The sequence below is a fragment of the Oryctolagus cuniculus genome, chromosome 15 (genome assembly GCF_964237555.1).
Source record: "Oryctolagus cuniculus chromosome 15, mOryCun1.1, whole genome shotgun sequence".
Lineage (NCBI taxonomy): Eukaryota > Metazoa > Chordata > Mammalia > Lagomorpha > Leporidae > Oryctolagus > Oryctolagus cuniculus.
Genome location: NC_091446.1, coordinates 60,320,641 through 60,336,083, shown reverse-complemented (window position 1 = coordinate 60,336,083; position 15,443 = coordinate 60,320,641). Strand labels below are relative to the sequence as shown.

The following is a 15,443-nucleotide window of genomic DNA, read 5'->3' as shown; positions in this document are numbered from 1 at the left end:
TTGCATGTTTTACTTACTGAGAGGCGGGGACAGAGCAAGAGAGCTCCCATCCACCAGTTTACTCCCCAAATAGCATAGTATTTTCAGAGTTCATCTGTGCTACAGTGACAGGATTTCCTTTTTTTTTTTTTTTTTAAAGATTTATTTATTTATTTGAAAGGCAAAGTCACAGAGAAGCAGAGGTAGAGAGAGGTCTTCCATCAGCTGGTTTACTTCCCAGATGGCCACAACGGCCGGAGCTGGGCCGATCCAAAGCCAGGAGCTTCTTCCGGTTCTCCCATGTGGGTACAGGGGCCTGAGGACTTGGGCCATCTTCCACTGCTTTCCCAGACCATAGCAGAGAGCTGGATCGGAATTGGAGCAGCAGAGACTCAAACCAACTCTCACATGGGATGCTGGCACTGCAGGTGGTGATTTTACCCACTGTGCCACAGCACTGGCTTGGATTTCCTTTTTAAGAAGAAATAATAATCTGTTGAATGAGCAAGTGTATCTGTTTTGTTTATCCATTCATCCATGGATGGGCATTTGTGTTACTTCTAACTCTTGGCTCTTGTAAAGAGTGCTGCTATGAATAAATTTGCAAATCTTACTTAAGAATCTACTTTCAAAACTTCTGGATATGTGCCTAGAATTGAGTTTGCTAGGTCAAATCATAGTTCTATTTTGAGTTTTTAGAGAAACCTCCATTCTAGCTTTGGAGCCATTGGACCATTTGACAGTCCCAGCAAGAGTGCACAAAGGCTCCAGTCTCTTCACGTCCTTGCCACCGTTCTTTTTTTCTGAGTTTTTGATAATCGCAATTCTTTTCATATAAGATTTTCATTAGATATGGCTTTGCTTATGCTTACACAGTCTAAAAGTTTAAAATATAGCTGAGATTAATAAATATGAGATAGCTGTTGTCTGACTTTTTTCTGATCCTTTCAGCAGAATAGCTATAGCTGCTCTGAAAAATGAGTAAATCTTGATCATGCATAAGGATTAATTTTGTTGTTGTTAAAGATTTATTTGTTTGAAAAGCAGACTGAGAGAGGGCAAGAGAGCATGTGCGTGCACAAGAAGGATATCTCTTCTGTCTGCTGGTTGACTCCCAAGTGGCTTCAAAGGCCAGGCTTGGCCTGGCTGCATTCAGGAGCCAGGAAGTGCATCTGAGTTTCCTACATGGGTGATAGGAACTCAAGTATTTGGGCCATCATCTGCTGCCTTCCATTCACATTAGCAGGACAGTGGCTCAGAAGCTGAGTAGCAGGACTTGAACTGGCACTATGATATGGGATGTGGGTATCCCAAGCAACTGCTTGAGCTGCTGCACCGAAAGACCTGCCTTTGTATAATAATTTTCATTGTTGTTTCCATTTGTTCCAATTCTCTCAACACTTATTATATTCCCTTTTTTTCTCCTTTCTTTGCACTTGGCTAGTTAAGATATTAACGTCTGAACCTCCTTTATAATTAAAAAGCAATATTGAGTGCTTAATTTTAGATGTTGATAGAGGCCAAGATGGATTCACTTAATGATTAAGTAAAGAACATAATGGGGATGTGTAGGTGTGGTCACGAGGTCCTTTGAAGATTGCTCTGTGTGGATTGTGGGTGAAAAGTTAGGTGAAGAAGCCCAGTGCTTCATAGATGGTGGGCTGAGCACACGTGCTTACACAGTCTAATAAGGTATTACATGAAGGAACACATCCCTTGCTGTATAGGTGCAACACATTCAAGCCATTGCATATTAATTTGTGTAATAATTGTCAGAATACTCAAATTGATAATTGTGCCTCCAGCTGTCCACATAGTAATCTTGGCTTCAGGAAAGGTCTTGAGAAGATTGTAGTGGGAATGAACTGACAAGCATAGATGATAAATATTAGCAAAGATTAAATTACATGAGAGCCTATAGAACCATGACACTTAAACTTGAGTGCACATCAGAATTGCTTAGGGGGTTTGTGAAGTAGATTGCTGGGCTTCATCCTTGCAGATTCTGCTTGAATCAGTCTGGAGAGGGAACCTTTGAATTTACATTTATATCAGGTTGCCAGGTGATGCTGATGTTACTGGTCCAGGGACTATACTTTGAGAATCATTGCAGGAAAACTTTCCAATCCCCACATTTTTTGTGTGAGGTAGTCAGTCAAGACCAGCAAATGTGTAATGAGCCAAATATTCTAATTGAGTATTTTGTGTTTTCTTTTTTAGGCCAAGCGATGGCAGTAATAATAATTCGACATGTCACATTGAAGTAATCAATTCATTGGATATTGAAGAAAGCATTTGGTCCCCTAGGTTCGGACTAAAGGGCAAAATAGATGTTACAGTTGGTGTGAAAATACATCGAGGTCATAAGACGAAATACAAGATAATGCCCTTGGAACTCAAGACTGGCAAAGAATCAAATTCTGTTGAACACCGTAGTCAGGTATACATTTTAAGAAAATAGTTACAATGGAGGTGTTTTGTTTTGTTTTTAATTTGAGAGAGTGAGAGCAAGTGAGCTAGCCAACTCCTGTCTGCTGGTTCACTCCCCAGAGCAACAGCAGGGGTAGGGCTGGGCTGGGTCAAACCTGGGAGCCGGGGACTCAGTCCAGATCTCCCAGATAGGTGGCAGGGAACCAGGCCCTTGAGCCGTCACTGTCACTCCAGAGTCTGCAATAGCATGATGCCAGAGCTGGGTAATGAACCTGGCCCTGCAGGGTGGGATGCAGAACCCTAACTGACATCTTCAACTGCGAGGCCAAACGCTCATTCTGAAGACGTTTTTTATATGTAACATTTACTTAGGGTACTTACGGATTCATTGGTGTAAGTTCGTTCTTTTATTTCTGACATTATATTGATTTTTTATCTGAGATAAAACAGTAGAACTGCCTCTTATCATTATAATAAGTTGAAGTTTAAAAAATCATCTATTAAATAAATATTCATCTTGGATAAACATAACAGTCTTCTCTTTCAAACTTATTTGAAATTTAGGGGCAGGTATTTGGCACAGTGGTTAGGATGCTGCTCGGGATGCCTGCATCCCATTTCGAAGTCCTGGTTTGAGTCCCAGCTACTCCATTCTGACCCAGCTTCCTGCTAATGGAGTCAGTAGATGATAGCTTTAATAGTTAGTTACATGCCTCCCACATGGGAGACCTGAATTGAGTTTTAGGCCCTTGGCTTTGGCTTGGCCCTGCCTTGGCTATTGAAGACTTTTTTGAAGTAAACCAGTAGATGAAGATCTCTCTTCTCTCTGTCTTTTTGCCTTTCAAATAAACTGAAAATAAAATAAGTAAAAATTACAAAATAATTTTGAAATTTATATGATAGTGACTTAACAGATCAAAGTAATTAATTAACACAGAGTTGCTTTTTGTTTTCTACTTATTTCTGTCCACTCCACCCATATCTACAGTGGCAATATGTGATCTGTTTTCACAGGAACTGAAATCTGTGAAGAGAAAACTCAAAGTAGTAGTATTTTATTTTTATGATATACTAAGGAAGTTATATGATGTAACAGCATAGCATTTGTGATAAAACACAAATGTATTCTTGCCTTTGAAATTTTGCCTGTTATTTGAGCAGATTTTATGTAAAATAAGGTTCAGATTTAAAGTATTGAATTGGATAATCAGTAGTAAAAAAAGATTTGCTAAATCTTTCTTGCCATTCTTAATTGTATACCAAACATTAAAGATTCTCATGAAAGCTTTGAAGTTTGAGAAAAAAAATAAGATAGCCTTCTTTTCTTTTCTTTTTTTTTTTTTTTTTTTTTTTTTTGACAGGGTGGACAGTGAGAGAGAGAGAGAGACAGAGAGAAAGGTCTTCCTTTTGCCCTTGGTTCACCCTCCAGTAGCCGCCGCGGCCAGCGCGCTGTGGCCGGCGCACTGCGCTGATTTGATGACAGGAGCCAGGTACTTATCCTGGTCTCCCATGGGGTGCAGGGCCCAAGGACTTGGGCCATCCTCCACTGCACTCCCTGGCCACAGCAGAGAGCTGGCCTGGAAGAGGGGCAACCGGGACAGAATCCAGCGCCCTGACCGGAACTAGAACCCGGTGTGCCGGTGTCGCAAGGTGGAGGATTAGCCTAGTGAGCCGCAGCGCCGGCCCAATAGCCTTCTTTTCTTAACTATTGCTGGGTTATAGAGACACTGAACTTTTCACTTTAGTAATACACAAATGGCTGAAATTACAAAGTAATTATTTGGCTAGATTAAAGCCCTCTTCAAGAAGGAACGTTGTATCAAGATAGAAGAAAGGATGTTTATGAGATTGAAAATTTTACTTGACTTTATTTTAAGCACAAGTTTGGTGTCACTTTAGAATACTACTTGGAGGGAAATATAAAAGCATTTCAAGGTATAAGGTGATTTGGATTTGTGAATCCTTTTTCATTTAGTTTACTGTTCTAATATTTGCTATACCATCAAGGCAATGAATATTACTGCATTAAATTTTGTTCAGTAGGGATATCTTTTTTTAAAGATTTATTTATTCAAAAGTCAGAGTTACGCAGAGAGAGCAGAGGCAGAGAGAGAGAGAGAGAGAGAGAGAGAAAAGTCTTCTATCCGCTGGTTCACTCCAGTTGGCTGCAACAGCTGGAGCTGTGCCAATCTGAAGCCAGGAGCTTCTTCCGAGTCTCCCATGTGGGTGCAGGGGCCCAAGGACTTGGGCCATCTTCTACTGCTTTCCCAGGCCATAGCAGAGAGCTGGATAGGAAGTGGAGCAGCCAGGATTAGAACCAGTGCCCATATGGGATGCCAGCACTGCAGGTGACTGCTTACCTTCTATGCCACAGTGCTGGCCCCTTGTTCAGTTGGAACTTTGTCTTCCCCAGAAGAGAAGCTACAAAAGGAACTTTAAAGGAAAAAAAAATAGTAATTCTTATATTGGGGAAAATGAAAAATTTTCTGGTGCAAGGTTCAAACAGAAATGTTGGGTTTGGGGGCCAGCCTCGTATAATGGGTTAAGCTGCTACCTGTAATGCTGGCATCCCACATGGGTACTGGTCAAGTCCCAGCTGCTCCACTTCCCATGCTGCTACCTACTAGTGCACCTAGGAAAGCAGCAGAGGATGGACTGGGTGCTTGGGCCCCTGCATCCACATGGGAGACCAGGATGAAGCTCCTCGAATTGGCATCTGGCATAATAGTTAAAAAACTTGTTAAGATGCAGGTCCCACATTTTTGTGCCTGGGTTCAATTCTTGGCTCTGGCTCCTGATTTCCAGCTTCTCAGCAAAACAGACCCTGGAAAGCAGCAGGTGTTGGCTTAAGTAATTGGGTCCCTGCCACCTACACAGGATACCTGTATTGAGTTCCAAGCTTCTGACTTCGGCCCCAGCCGAGCCCCAGCCTTTCTGGACACTTGAGGAATGAACCACTGGATGGAAACTCTCTTTCTCTCTGCTTCAAATAAATAAGTGAGTAAATAAGTAAATTTATGCTGCAGATAATGCTGTCTGCCTCCTATGTGTTAATCATATTTTAACTGCACTTTACAAAGCCGGAGTATAATTATAGTCTGACATCTTTATGTATGCTGATTTTGTGATTTTAAACACTGGGCCTTCTTAAATCGTTTAATCTTCGAATCTTGGAGATCTGGAAAACAAGTGAACTTGTCCTTATTTTGTATATGAGTCCACCTAAATGATTTGCTCTTGCTGTTAAAGCTTTCTGTTAAACTAAAGGGATTTTTTTTCTTTCTTTCTTAATTTGAAAGACAGACAAATACATATGCAGACACAAACACACACTGAGTGATCTTTTATCCGCTGATTCACTCTCCAAATGCCCACTCAGCCAGGGCTGGCCAAAGCTGGCAGCTCAGAACTCAGGATAGCTTTTCCATGTGGTTGGCAGGGACCCAAGTGCTTCAGCCATCCTCTTGCTGCCTCCCAGAGTGCACATGATTAGGAAACGAATCCAAACTGAAACTGGGACTCCAACATGGAATGTTAGCAGCCCACGTGATAATTTAACTGCTGTGATAGATGCTCATCTCTAAAGGACTTTTTTTTCTTTTTTTTTTTAACGTATTTTTTTAAATTTTATATTTTATTTTATTTAATGAACATAAATTTCCAAAGTACAGCTTATGGATTACAATAGCTTCCCCCCCATAACTTCCCTCCCACCCACAATGCTCCCCTCTCCCACTCCCTCTTCCGTTCCCTTCACATCAAGATTAATTTTCAATTATCTTTATACACAGAAGATCAATTTAGCATATATTAAAGATTTCAACAGTTTGCACCCACACAGAAACACAAAGTGTAAAATACTATTTGAGTACTAGTTATAGCATTAATTAAACACCTAAGAGTAATTGTGTATTAATTACAGAGTTCAACCAATAGTTTTAAGTAGAACATAAAAAATACTAAAAGGGTAAAGTATTAAGTTCTTTTTTTTCTTTTTTTTTGTTATATAGTTATTTTTTTTATTTAATAAATGTGAATTTACAAAGTGCAACTTTTGTATTGTTGTGGCTCCCCCCCCAACCTCCCTCCCTCCCGTGGTCTTCCCCTCTCCCACTCCCTCTCCCATCCCGCCCTTCATCGAGTTTCATTTTCAATTACCTTCATATACTGAAGATCAACTTAGTATATATTAAGCAAGGATTTCAACAGGCTGTACTCACACAACCGCACAAGGTATAGGGTATTGTTCGACTAGTAGTGTTGTTTTTAAGTTTCATAGTAAAACATATTAAGGACAGACATCCTATGTGGGGAGCATGTACCCAGTGACTCCCGTTGTTGATTTAACAATTGGCACTCTTATTTATGAGGTTAGCAATCACCCGAGACTCTTGCTATGGGCTGTGTAGGCTATGGAAGCCCCTGGAGTTCACCGACTCTGAACTTGTTTAGTCAAGGCCGTATCACAGTGGAGGTTCCTTCCTCCCTTCAGAGAAAGGCGCCTCTCTCCTTGATGGCCTGTTTTTTCAAGTATTTTTAAAAGATTTATGGGGCTGGTGCTGTGGCGCACTAGGTTAATCCTCTACCTGCAGTGCTGGCATCCCATGTGGGCGCCGGGTTCTAGTCCTGGTTGCTCCTCTTCCAGTCTAGCTCTCTGCTGTGGCCCGGAAGGGCAGTGGAGGATGGCCCAAGTGTTTGGGCCCCTGCACCCGTATGGGAGACTGGGGGCGGGGCGGAGGCACCTGGCTCCTGGCTTTGGATCGGCATAGCTCCGGCCATTGCGGCCATTTGGGGAGTGAACCAGCAGACGGAAGACCTTTCTCTCTGTTTCTCTCTCTCTCACTGTCTGTAACTCTACCTGTCAAATGAATAAATAAAAATCTTAAAAAAAAAAAAAAAAAGATTCATTTATTCATTTGAAAGGCAGGGTTACAGAGAGAGAAGGAAAGACTGCTGGTTCATTCCCCAAATGGCCACAACAGCCAGGACTGAGCCATGCCAAAACCAGGAGCCTGGAGCTTCTTCTCGGTCTCCTACCTGGATGCGAGGGCCCAAGGGGTTGGGCCATCTTCTGTTGCTTTTCCAGGCACATTAGGAAGGAGCTGGATTGGAATTGGAGCATCCAGGCTTTGAACCTGCATCCATATGGGATGTTGACACTGCAGGAGGCCTCTTAACCTGCTATGCCCCAACACTTTTCCCAGAGGGGCTATTTTCTAACATCTGAGTTTTTCTGAAGAGCATTAGTAAACTTAAAGTAGTTTAATGATGCGTCATACTTTGGAAAAATAGCATACTCTCTGTAGATTTATTTGTCTCAGTAGCTATCATGTAAATGCTAAACTTTTTAGTGTTTTAAATAGTAAAAATAGTGTCTAAAGACCATTGACTTAAATGTCAAACATAATTTGATTAATTTCTCTCCTTAATTTATTGGAAATCTAAATATTTGCTATGTAAGAGAGATTCACTATATTTCATTATTATCTTAAGTAAAACCAGGCAGCATGAACTGTGGTTGTTTTGTAGAAGTTGAATGTTTGACATCAGTTTTGTTGTGTTACCTTCACCAGTTCAGTTCATGTTATTTTCAAAATGAAAATAGGTTCATTTTCCTTTTTATTATAAAATTATGTGTTGATTGCAAGACAATGTAAGGAAGTAAAGAGACCTGTGGTTTGGCTTAACAGTGTGTTCAATGTCTGTGCAGGTTGTTCTGTATACACTGCTCAGCCAAGAGAGAAGAGCTGACCCCGAGGCTGGCTTGCTTCTGTACCTAAGGACCGGTCAGATGTACCCTGTGCCTGCCAACCACCTAGACAAAAGAGGTTGAGCTGTTTTTTTTTTTTTTTCCATTTTACATCTCTAGTTCACTTCCTCCCACTTTAACTTTCGCAGTATCTTTGCAGGGAAATAAAATCAAGGAGAAGTTTCTTTTGATGTGAGAATTTTTGAAATCCAGGCATATAAGGGGTCTTCAGAATGTTAATGGAAAAATATGTATTTTTTAAGAATTATGCATGATTTCAAAAATTTTTTGCATCAAAATAAATGTCTCCTTTACTTCCATTTTCCATGAAATTATAGAGCTATCTTCATGTTTATACCTGACAGTTTGCTTGCTGTACTTGCTAGGCCTACTACAGGTTGTAATTTGTAGTTGTGGTAGTTTTTTTTTTTTTTTTTTTAAAGATTTATTTTATTTATTTGAAAGGTAGAGTCACAGAGAGAGGTAGAGACAGAGAGAGGTCTTCCATCCACTGGTTCACTCCCCAGTTGGCCGCAACAGCCGGAGTTGCACCGATCTGGAGCCAGGAGCCAGGAGCCAGGAGCTTCTTCCGGGTCTCTTACTTGGATGCAGGGGCCCAAGGACTTGAGCCATCTCCTACTGCTTTCCCAAGCCATAGCACAGAGCTGGATCAGAAGAGGAGCGGCCAGGACTAGAATGGTGCACATATGGAATGCTAGTGTTTCAGGTCAGGGCTTTAACCTGCTGCACCACAGTGCTGGCCCCCAGTTGTGGTAGTTTTTAAAAGGAAGTTGATGTTAACTCATCTTTAAAAATTTTATGACTTGAAACTTTCTTTTGAAATTCTTGTGTTAGAGATAATCTAGATAGCTCTGTTTATTCTCAGCATCTAGCCAATAAAATATCAACATCACAGTACTTCCAGTACTTTGACATATGTAGTTATTTAAAGAAGCTGTTCAAGTGAACACAAGTTAGAGCTAATACATTACAGTGGTTATTCTACTATGGTGGGGAAAATATGTTCCCTAATTTTTTAATTCTGTTTAAATCTGGAGGTTTTACTTTTATAGTATAAGAAGATATATGGTATACTTTATTAGATTCTTAAAAAAACACTTACCTTTTTTTTCCATAGAATTATTAAAGCTAAGAAACCAGATGGCCTTCTCTTTGTTTCACCGTATTAGCAAATCTGCTACTGGAAATGATAAGACACAACTTGCTTCTTTGCCACAAATAATTGAGGAGGAGAAAATCTGCAAATATTGTTCACAAGTGGGTACCTGTGCTCTTTACAGCAGGTAAATGCAAGAGCATTATTTCCGAAAGTACAGTTGAATGTGGATTGATGCACTATGATTCAACATTGATTGTGGGCCTTGGCTTTTATGATTATACACACAGAGAGAAACAGATTTATTTCTCACTTTTTTTTAAAGATTTATTTATTATTTGCTTGAAAGGCAGAGTTAGAGGCAGAGGCGGGGCGGGGGGGGAGTCTTCCATCTGCTGGTTCACTCCCCAGATGGCCGCAATGGCTGAGGCTGCACTGATTTGAAGCCAGGAGCCAGGAACTTTTTCCCGGTCTCCCACGTGGGTGCAGGGGCCCAAGGACTTGGGCCAACTTCTCAGCTTTCCCATGCCATAGCAGAGAGCTGGACTGGAAGTGGAGCAGCTAAGATTCGAACCGGCACACATATGGGACGCCGGCACAGCAGGCAGTGGCTTTACCCACCACGCTGGATCGCTGGTCCCTAGATTTATTTCTCTTCTGCTGGTTTATTCCCCAAATGCCCACAATATCCAGGGCTGGGCCAGTCCCAAGGCAGAAGGCGGGAACTTCTTCTATTTTTTAAAGATTTATTAATTTATTTGAAAAGTAGAGTTACAGAGAGGCAGAGAGAGAGAAAGAAACAGAGTTCTTCCATCCACTGGTTCACTCCCCAAATGGCTGCAGTGGCTAGAACTGGGCCGATCTGAAGCAGGGAGCCTAGAAATTTCCTCCAGATCTCCCACACAGGAGCAGGAGCCCAAGGAATTGGGTCATCTTCCACTGCCTTCCCAGGCCATAGCTGAGAGCTGGATCAGAAGTAGAGCTGGATTGAAAGTAGAGCAGTCAGGACTTGAACCCATGCCCATATAGGATGCTTGCACTGCAGGTGGCTGCTTTTACTGCTGTGTCACAGCACCAATTGTCGACAGTGACTTCATCTGGATCTCCTGTGAGTGCAGGGGCCTATGTACTTGATCTGCTGCCTCCCAGGCAATAAGCAGGAAGGTGAAATCACAAGTGGAACTGGGCCTTGGGTCCTGGTACTTGGATATGGGATGTGGGCATTCTAAGTAGTGTTTCCTCTCTCTTTTTCTTTGTCTCTCTCCTTCCTTCCTTCCTTCCTTCCTTCCTTCCTTCCTTCCTTCCTTCCTTCCTTCCTTCCTTCCTTTCTTTCTCTTTCTCTCTCTCTCTCTCTCTCTTTCTCTCTCTCTCTTTCTTTCTCTCTCTCTTTTTCTCTCTTTCTCTCTCTCTCTGTTTTTTTAGATTTTATTTATTTCTTTGAAATGCAGAGTAACTAAGAGGCAGAGAAAGAGATTTTTCATTTTCTGATTTACTCCCCAAACTGTGGCTGGGGCTGGGCCAGGCCAAAGCCAGAAGTCTGGAATTCCATCTTGGGCCATCTTCAATTACTTTTCCAGGTGCATTAGCAGGGAGCTGGATCAGAAGTGGAGCTGGGATGCTGGTGTTACAGGTGGTGGCTTAACCTACCCCTTAAGTGGTATCTTAAACAATGTACCAGACCCCAAGCCCTATTTTTCTTTTGTGTTTCCCTTTGTGTGTTGTATTTCTAAGATTAAGAGAATAGAAAAAACACAAGAACTAAGTTAGTTTATATTTTCTAACAAGCTTATTTCCTTGGAAAATAATAGAATGGTTTAAAACTTTCTCCAGAAATATATATTTTATTCTTGATGCATATAATTTTTGTGGAATAAAAGAATTTTAGGACATATGTAATCTGGTTAAGAAATACGTGTAGGCATTTTAAATACCATACAAGTTTCCTTAAATGATAGTTCAAGAAGTCTTCCATGTCTTTGTTGCTGTTTTAATCTTGGGCCTTTTGTAGTTAGATATAGGGAAGTTGGGTCATCCAGATGGATGGTTTGATATGATTCAACAGGAGACTGTCCTGTTGATATACGGCTGTTTTTCTTTTTTTTCTTTTTTTTCTTTTTTTTTTTTTTTTTTTTTTTGACAGGCAGAGTTAGACAATGAGAGAGAAAGACAGAGAGAAAGGTCTTCCTTCCGTTGGTTCACCCCACAAATGGCTGCTACTGCTGGCGTGCTGCGCCAATCCGAAGCCAGGAGCCAGGTGCTTCCTCCTGGTCTCCCATGCAGGTGCAGGGCTCAAGGACTTGGGCCATCCTCCACTGCCTTCCCGGGCCACAGCAGAGAGCTGGACTGGAAGAGGAGCAACCGGGACAGAATCTGGCGCCCCAGCCAGGAGTAGAACCCTGGGTGCCGGCGCCACAGGCAGAGGATTAGCCTAGTGAGCCGTGGTGCTGGCCAATATGGCTGTTTTTCTACAAATGGCAAGTTTATTAGCTGTCATGTGGTCATAGGTCAGTGAAAGTTTTGAAGGACACAAAGAAGTGACTAAATGTAAATATAGACTAGGAAACAAGGCAGGATCAGAGCTGAAGTTCTAATTCAGTTTGAAAATTCACATCAAGTGCTTTTATACTATTACAAGTATTATACAAACTTTCCTTATGGCAGGGGACTGACACCCAAGGGAGTTCAGGGCCTATAGTCCAAGCACATTTCTTTGAACTCTTTATTTCTAGCATTTGTCTTATATTTGTTTCAATATGTAAATGTTTTAAGTTAGTATTAACCAAAATTGTAAGTTGAGATAATAATTCTTTCTGTGCTTATGTTAACTTGCTTATGTCACAGAGCTTGTGGTAGTAAAAGGCCTACCTTGCTGTGTGTTGGAATGAGGACTACACCAGAATGAGGTTGTCATTTGGGGGATAGTCACTGGAGGCAAAATAATGCAGTATGGGATTTCTTACGTATTTTTGTTTGGTAAAAAGCCATATGGCTTATTCAACATTGACATGCCTTTTAAGAGAAATTAGTGGCTGTGAATTTGAGTTGTGTTAATTATCATGTGTATGTACTTGTTTTAGAAACACCTCATTTCATAGCCAGCCATTGAAGTTTTTTAAGTGCTTCTCTAACTGGGATCTTCCTGTTTAGAGCAGTTGAACAACAGATGGATGACAGTTCCATCCCAATTGTCATGGTGCCCAGAATAAAAGAAGAAACCCAACATCTGAAGCCTACACACTTAGAGTATTTCAGACTTTGGTGTCTAATGTTAACCCTGGAGTCGCAATCAAAAGAGAATAGAAAGAATCACCAGAATATCTGGCTAATGCCTGCCTCAGAAATGTAAGTGATCTGTTTAATATGTGCAATGAAATTTCAGTAGTTTGAGTTAACTGGCTTGATGGCATTTGAAATTCATGACAAATACAAGTGTTTTTTTTTTTTTTTTAATATTTATTTATTTATTTGAAAGTCAGAGTTACACGGAGAAGGAAGGGTAGAGAGAGAGGTCTTCCATCCACTGGTTCACTCCCTAGTTGGCCACAAGGGTTGGAGCTGCACCAATCCAAAGCTAGGAGCAGGTCCCAGGGGCCCAAGGACTTGGCACATCTTATACTGTTTTCCCTGGCCATAGCAGAGAGCTGGATAGGAAGTGGAGGAGCTGGGACTCGAACTGGCGCCCATACGGATGCCAACACTGCAGGTGGCAGCTTTACCCCCTATGCCACAGCTCCGGCCCTGACAAATATAAATTTTATAGCATGGTAAAGGTAAGTGATTTCATCCATTCATGACAACTCCAGATGGTTATTGGTGAATTGTTTCTATATGCAGCAGCATCTCTACATAGGCTGTGATGTTGCAGTCAGTGTTATAAGTATTTTTTTTTTAAGATTTATTAATTTATTTGAGAGGTAGAGTTACAGACAAAGAGAGCGAGAGAGATGAGAGAAAGGTCTTCCATCAGCTGATTCACTCCCCAAATGGCCTAAATGGCAGGAGCTGGGCTGATTCAAAGCCAGCAACTTCTTCTGGATCTCCCACAGTGAGTGCAGGGGCCCAAGTGCTTGGGCCATCCTCTGTTGTTTTCCCAGGCCATTGCAGAGAGCTGCATCAAAAGAGAGAACAGCTGGGGCACAAACTGGCGTCCATATGGGATGCCAGTGCCACAGATGGAGGCTTAGCCCACTACGGCACAGTGCCGGCCCCAGTAATTCATTTTCTTTTTTCTTTCTTTTTTTTTAAAGATTTATTTTATTTATTTGAAAGAGTTACAGAGAGAGAGGTAGAGCCAGAGAGAAAGAAAGGTCTTCCATTTGCTGGTTCAGTCCCCAAACGACCACAACAGCCAGAGTTGTGCGGATTCAAAACTAGGAGCCAAGAACTTCTGCTGTTCTCCCATGTGGGTACAAGGGCCCAAGGACTTAGGCCATCTTCTACTATTTTCCCAGGCCATTGCAGAGAGCTGGATGGTAAGTGCAGCAGCCGGGACTTGAACTGGCACCCATATGGGATGCCAGACCTGCAGGCTGGGGCTTTAACTCGCTTCGCCACAGTGCTGGCTCTGTAATGTATTTTCAATAGATAAAATATGCCTCAAGGGGGCCAGTGCTATGGTGTAGTAGGTATAGCCACTTCCTATAGTGCTGACACCCTATATGAGTGCCGATTCAATTCCCATCCAGCTCTCTGCTATGGCCTGGGAAAGCAATAGAGGATGGCCCAAGTCTTGGGCCCCTGTACCTGTTTGGGAGACCTGGCAGAAGCTCCTGGCTCCTTGCTTCAGATTGGCATAGCCCCGGCCGTTGTGATGGTCTGGGGAGTGACAGCAAATGGAATACCTCTCTTTCTGCCTCTGCCTCTCTGTAACTCTGCCATTCAAACAAATAAGTAAATCTTTAAAAAGAAATATGCCTTGAGGCTGGCGCTGTGGCACAGCAGGTTAAAGCTGCCGTCTTCAGCACTAGCATCCCATATGGGCACCAGTTTGAGTCCTGGCTGCTCTACTTCGGATCCAGCTCTCTGCTATGGCCTGGCAAAGCAGTAGAAGATGGCCAAAGTGCTTGGGCGCCTGCATCTGCATGGGAGACCTGGAAGAAGCTCGCTGCTCCTGGCTTTGCATCAGCTCAGCTCTGACCATTGTGGTCATTTGGGGAGTGAACCAGTAGATGGAAGACCTCTCTCTGGCTCTACCTCTTTCTGTAACTCTGTCTCTCAAATTAAAAAAAAAAAAAAAAAAAAAAGCCTCAAGAAATCTTACTTTAAATATTATTCGTAACTTTTTTTAATCAGTGATAGCCATGTAAACTTGATAATATTTTAAGATGAATTTTTACTTATTGTAGAGAACAAATTAACCGGCTTTTAAAATTAATTAATTTGAAAAGCAGACAGAGAAAGATCTCCCGTCTGCTGGTTCATTTCCTTATTGGCTGCTACAGCTAAGGCTGGGCCAGCCTGAAGTTGGGACCCTGGAAATCAGTCCAGGGCTCCTGCATGAATGACATTTTTCGAAGTATTTGAGCTGTTACTTTTTTTCCTCCCGGGGTCTGCACTAGCAGGAAGCTGGATTGGAAACAAAGCTGAGGCCGGCGCCGCGGCTCACTAGGCTAATCTTCCGCCTGCGGCGCCAGCACACCGGGTTCTAGTCCCGGTTGGGGTGCCAGATTCTGTCCCGGTTGCCCCTCTTCCAGGCCAGCTCTCTGCTGTGGCCAGGGAGTGCAGTGGAGGATGGCCCAAGTGCTTGGCCCCTGCACCCCATGGGAGACCAGGAGAAGCACCTGGCTCCTGCCTTCGGATCAGTGCGCCGGCTGCAGCAGCCATTGAGGGGTGAACCAACGGAAGAGGAAGAACTTTCTGTCTCTGTCCACTCTGCCTGTCAAAAATAAAACTAAATAAAAAATAAATTAAAAGAAAGGAAACAAAGCTGAGACTCAATCTCAGGGACTCTGTTATGAGATGAGAGCATCCCAACTAGCAGCACAGCACAGAGCTGGACTGGAAGAGGAGCAATCGGGACTAGAACCTGGTGCCCACATGGGATGCTGGTGCCGCAGGTGGAGGATCAACCAAGTGAGACACGGCGCCGGCCCCAATAGCGTGAATGTTTACTAGGCATTGCTAATGCTAAGACTTTGCTGTAAATTGTGGAAAATTGAAAACAGACAG

General features: G+C 42.4%; 1 protein-coding gene across 2 annotated transcripts in view; it reads left to right on the top strand.

Moving 5' to 3' along the window:
- DNA2 (DNA replication helicase/nuclease 2) overlaps positions 1–15,443 on the top strand; it is a 57,872-nt gene that overhangs the window by 17,899 nt on the left and 24,530 nt on the right. For both annotated transcript variants that reach the window (XM_070057764.1, XM_070057763.1), the window contains exons 6-9: positions 2,200–2,419; positions 8,120–8,237; positions 9,297–9,462; positions 12,423–12,617. In XM_070057764.1, the coding sequence (XP_069913865.1) occupies positions 2,200–2,419; positions 8,120–8,237; positions 9,297–9,462; positions 12,423–12,617 (699 nt within the window). The remainder of the gene's footprint in view (positions 1–2,199; positions 2,420–8,119; positions 8,238–9,296; positions 9,463–12,422; positions 12,618–15,443) is intronic.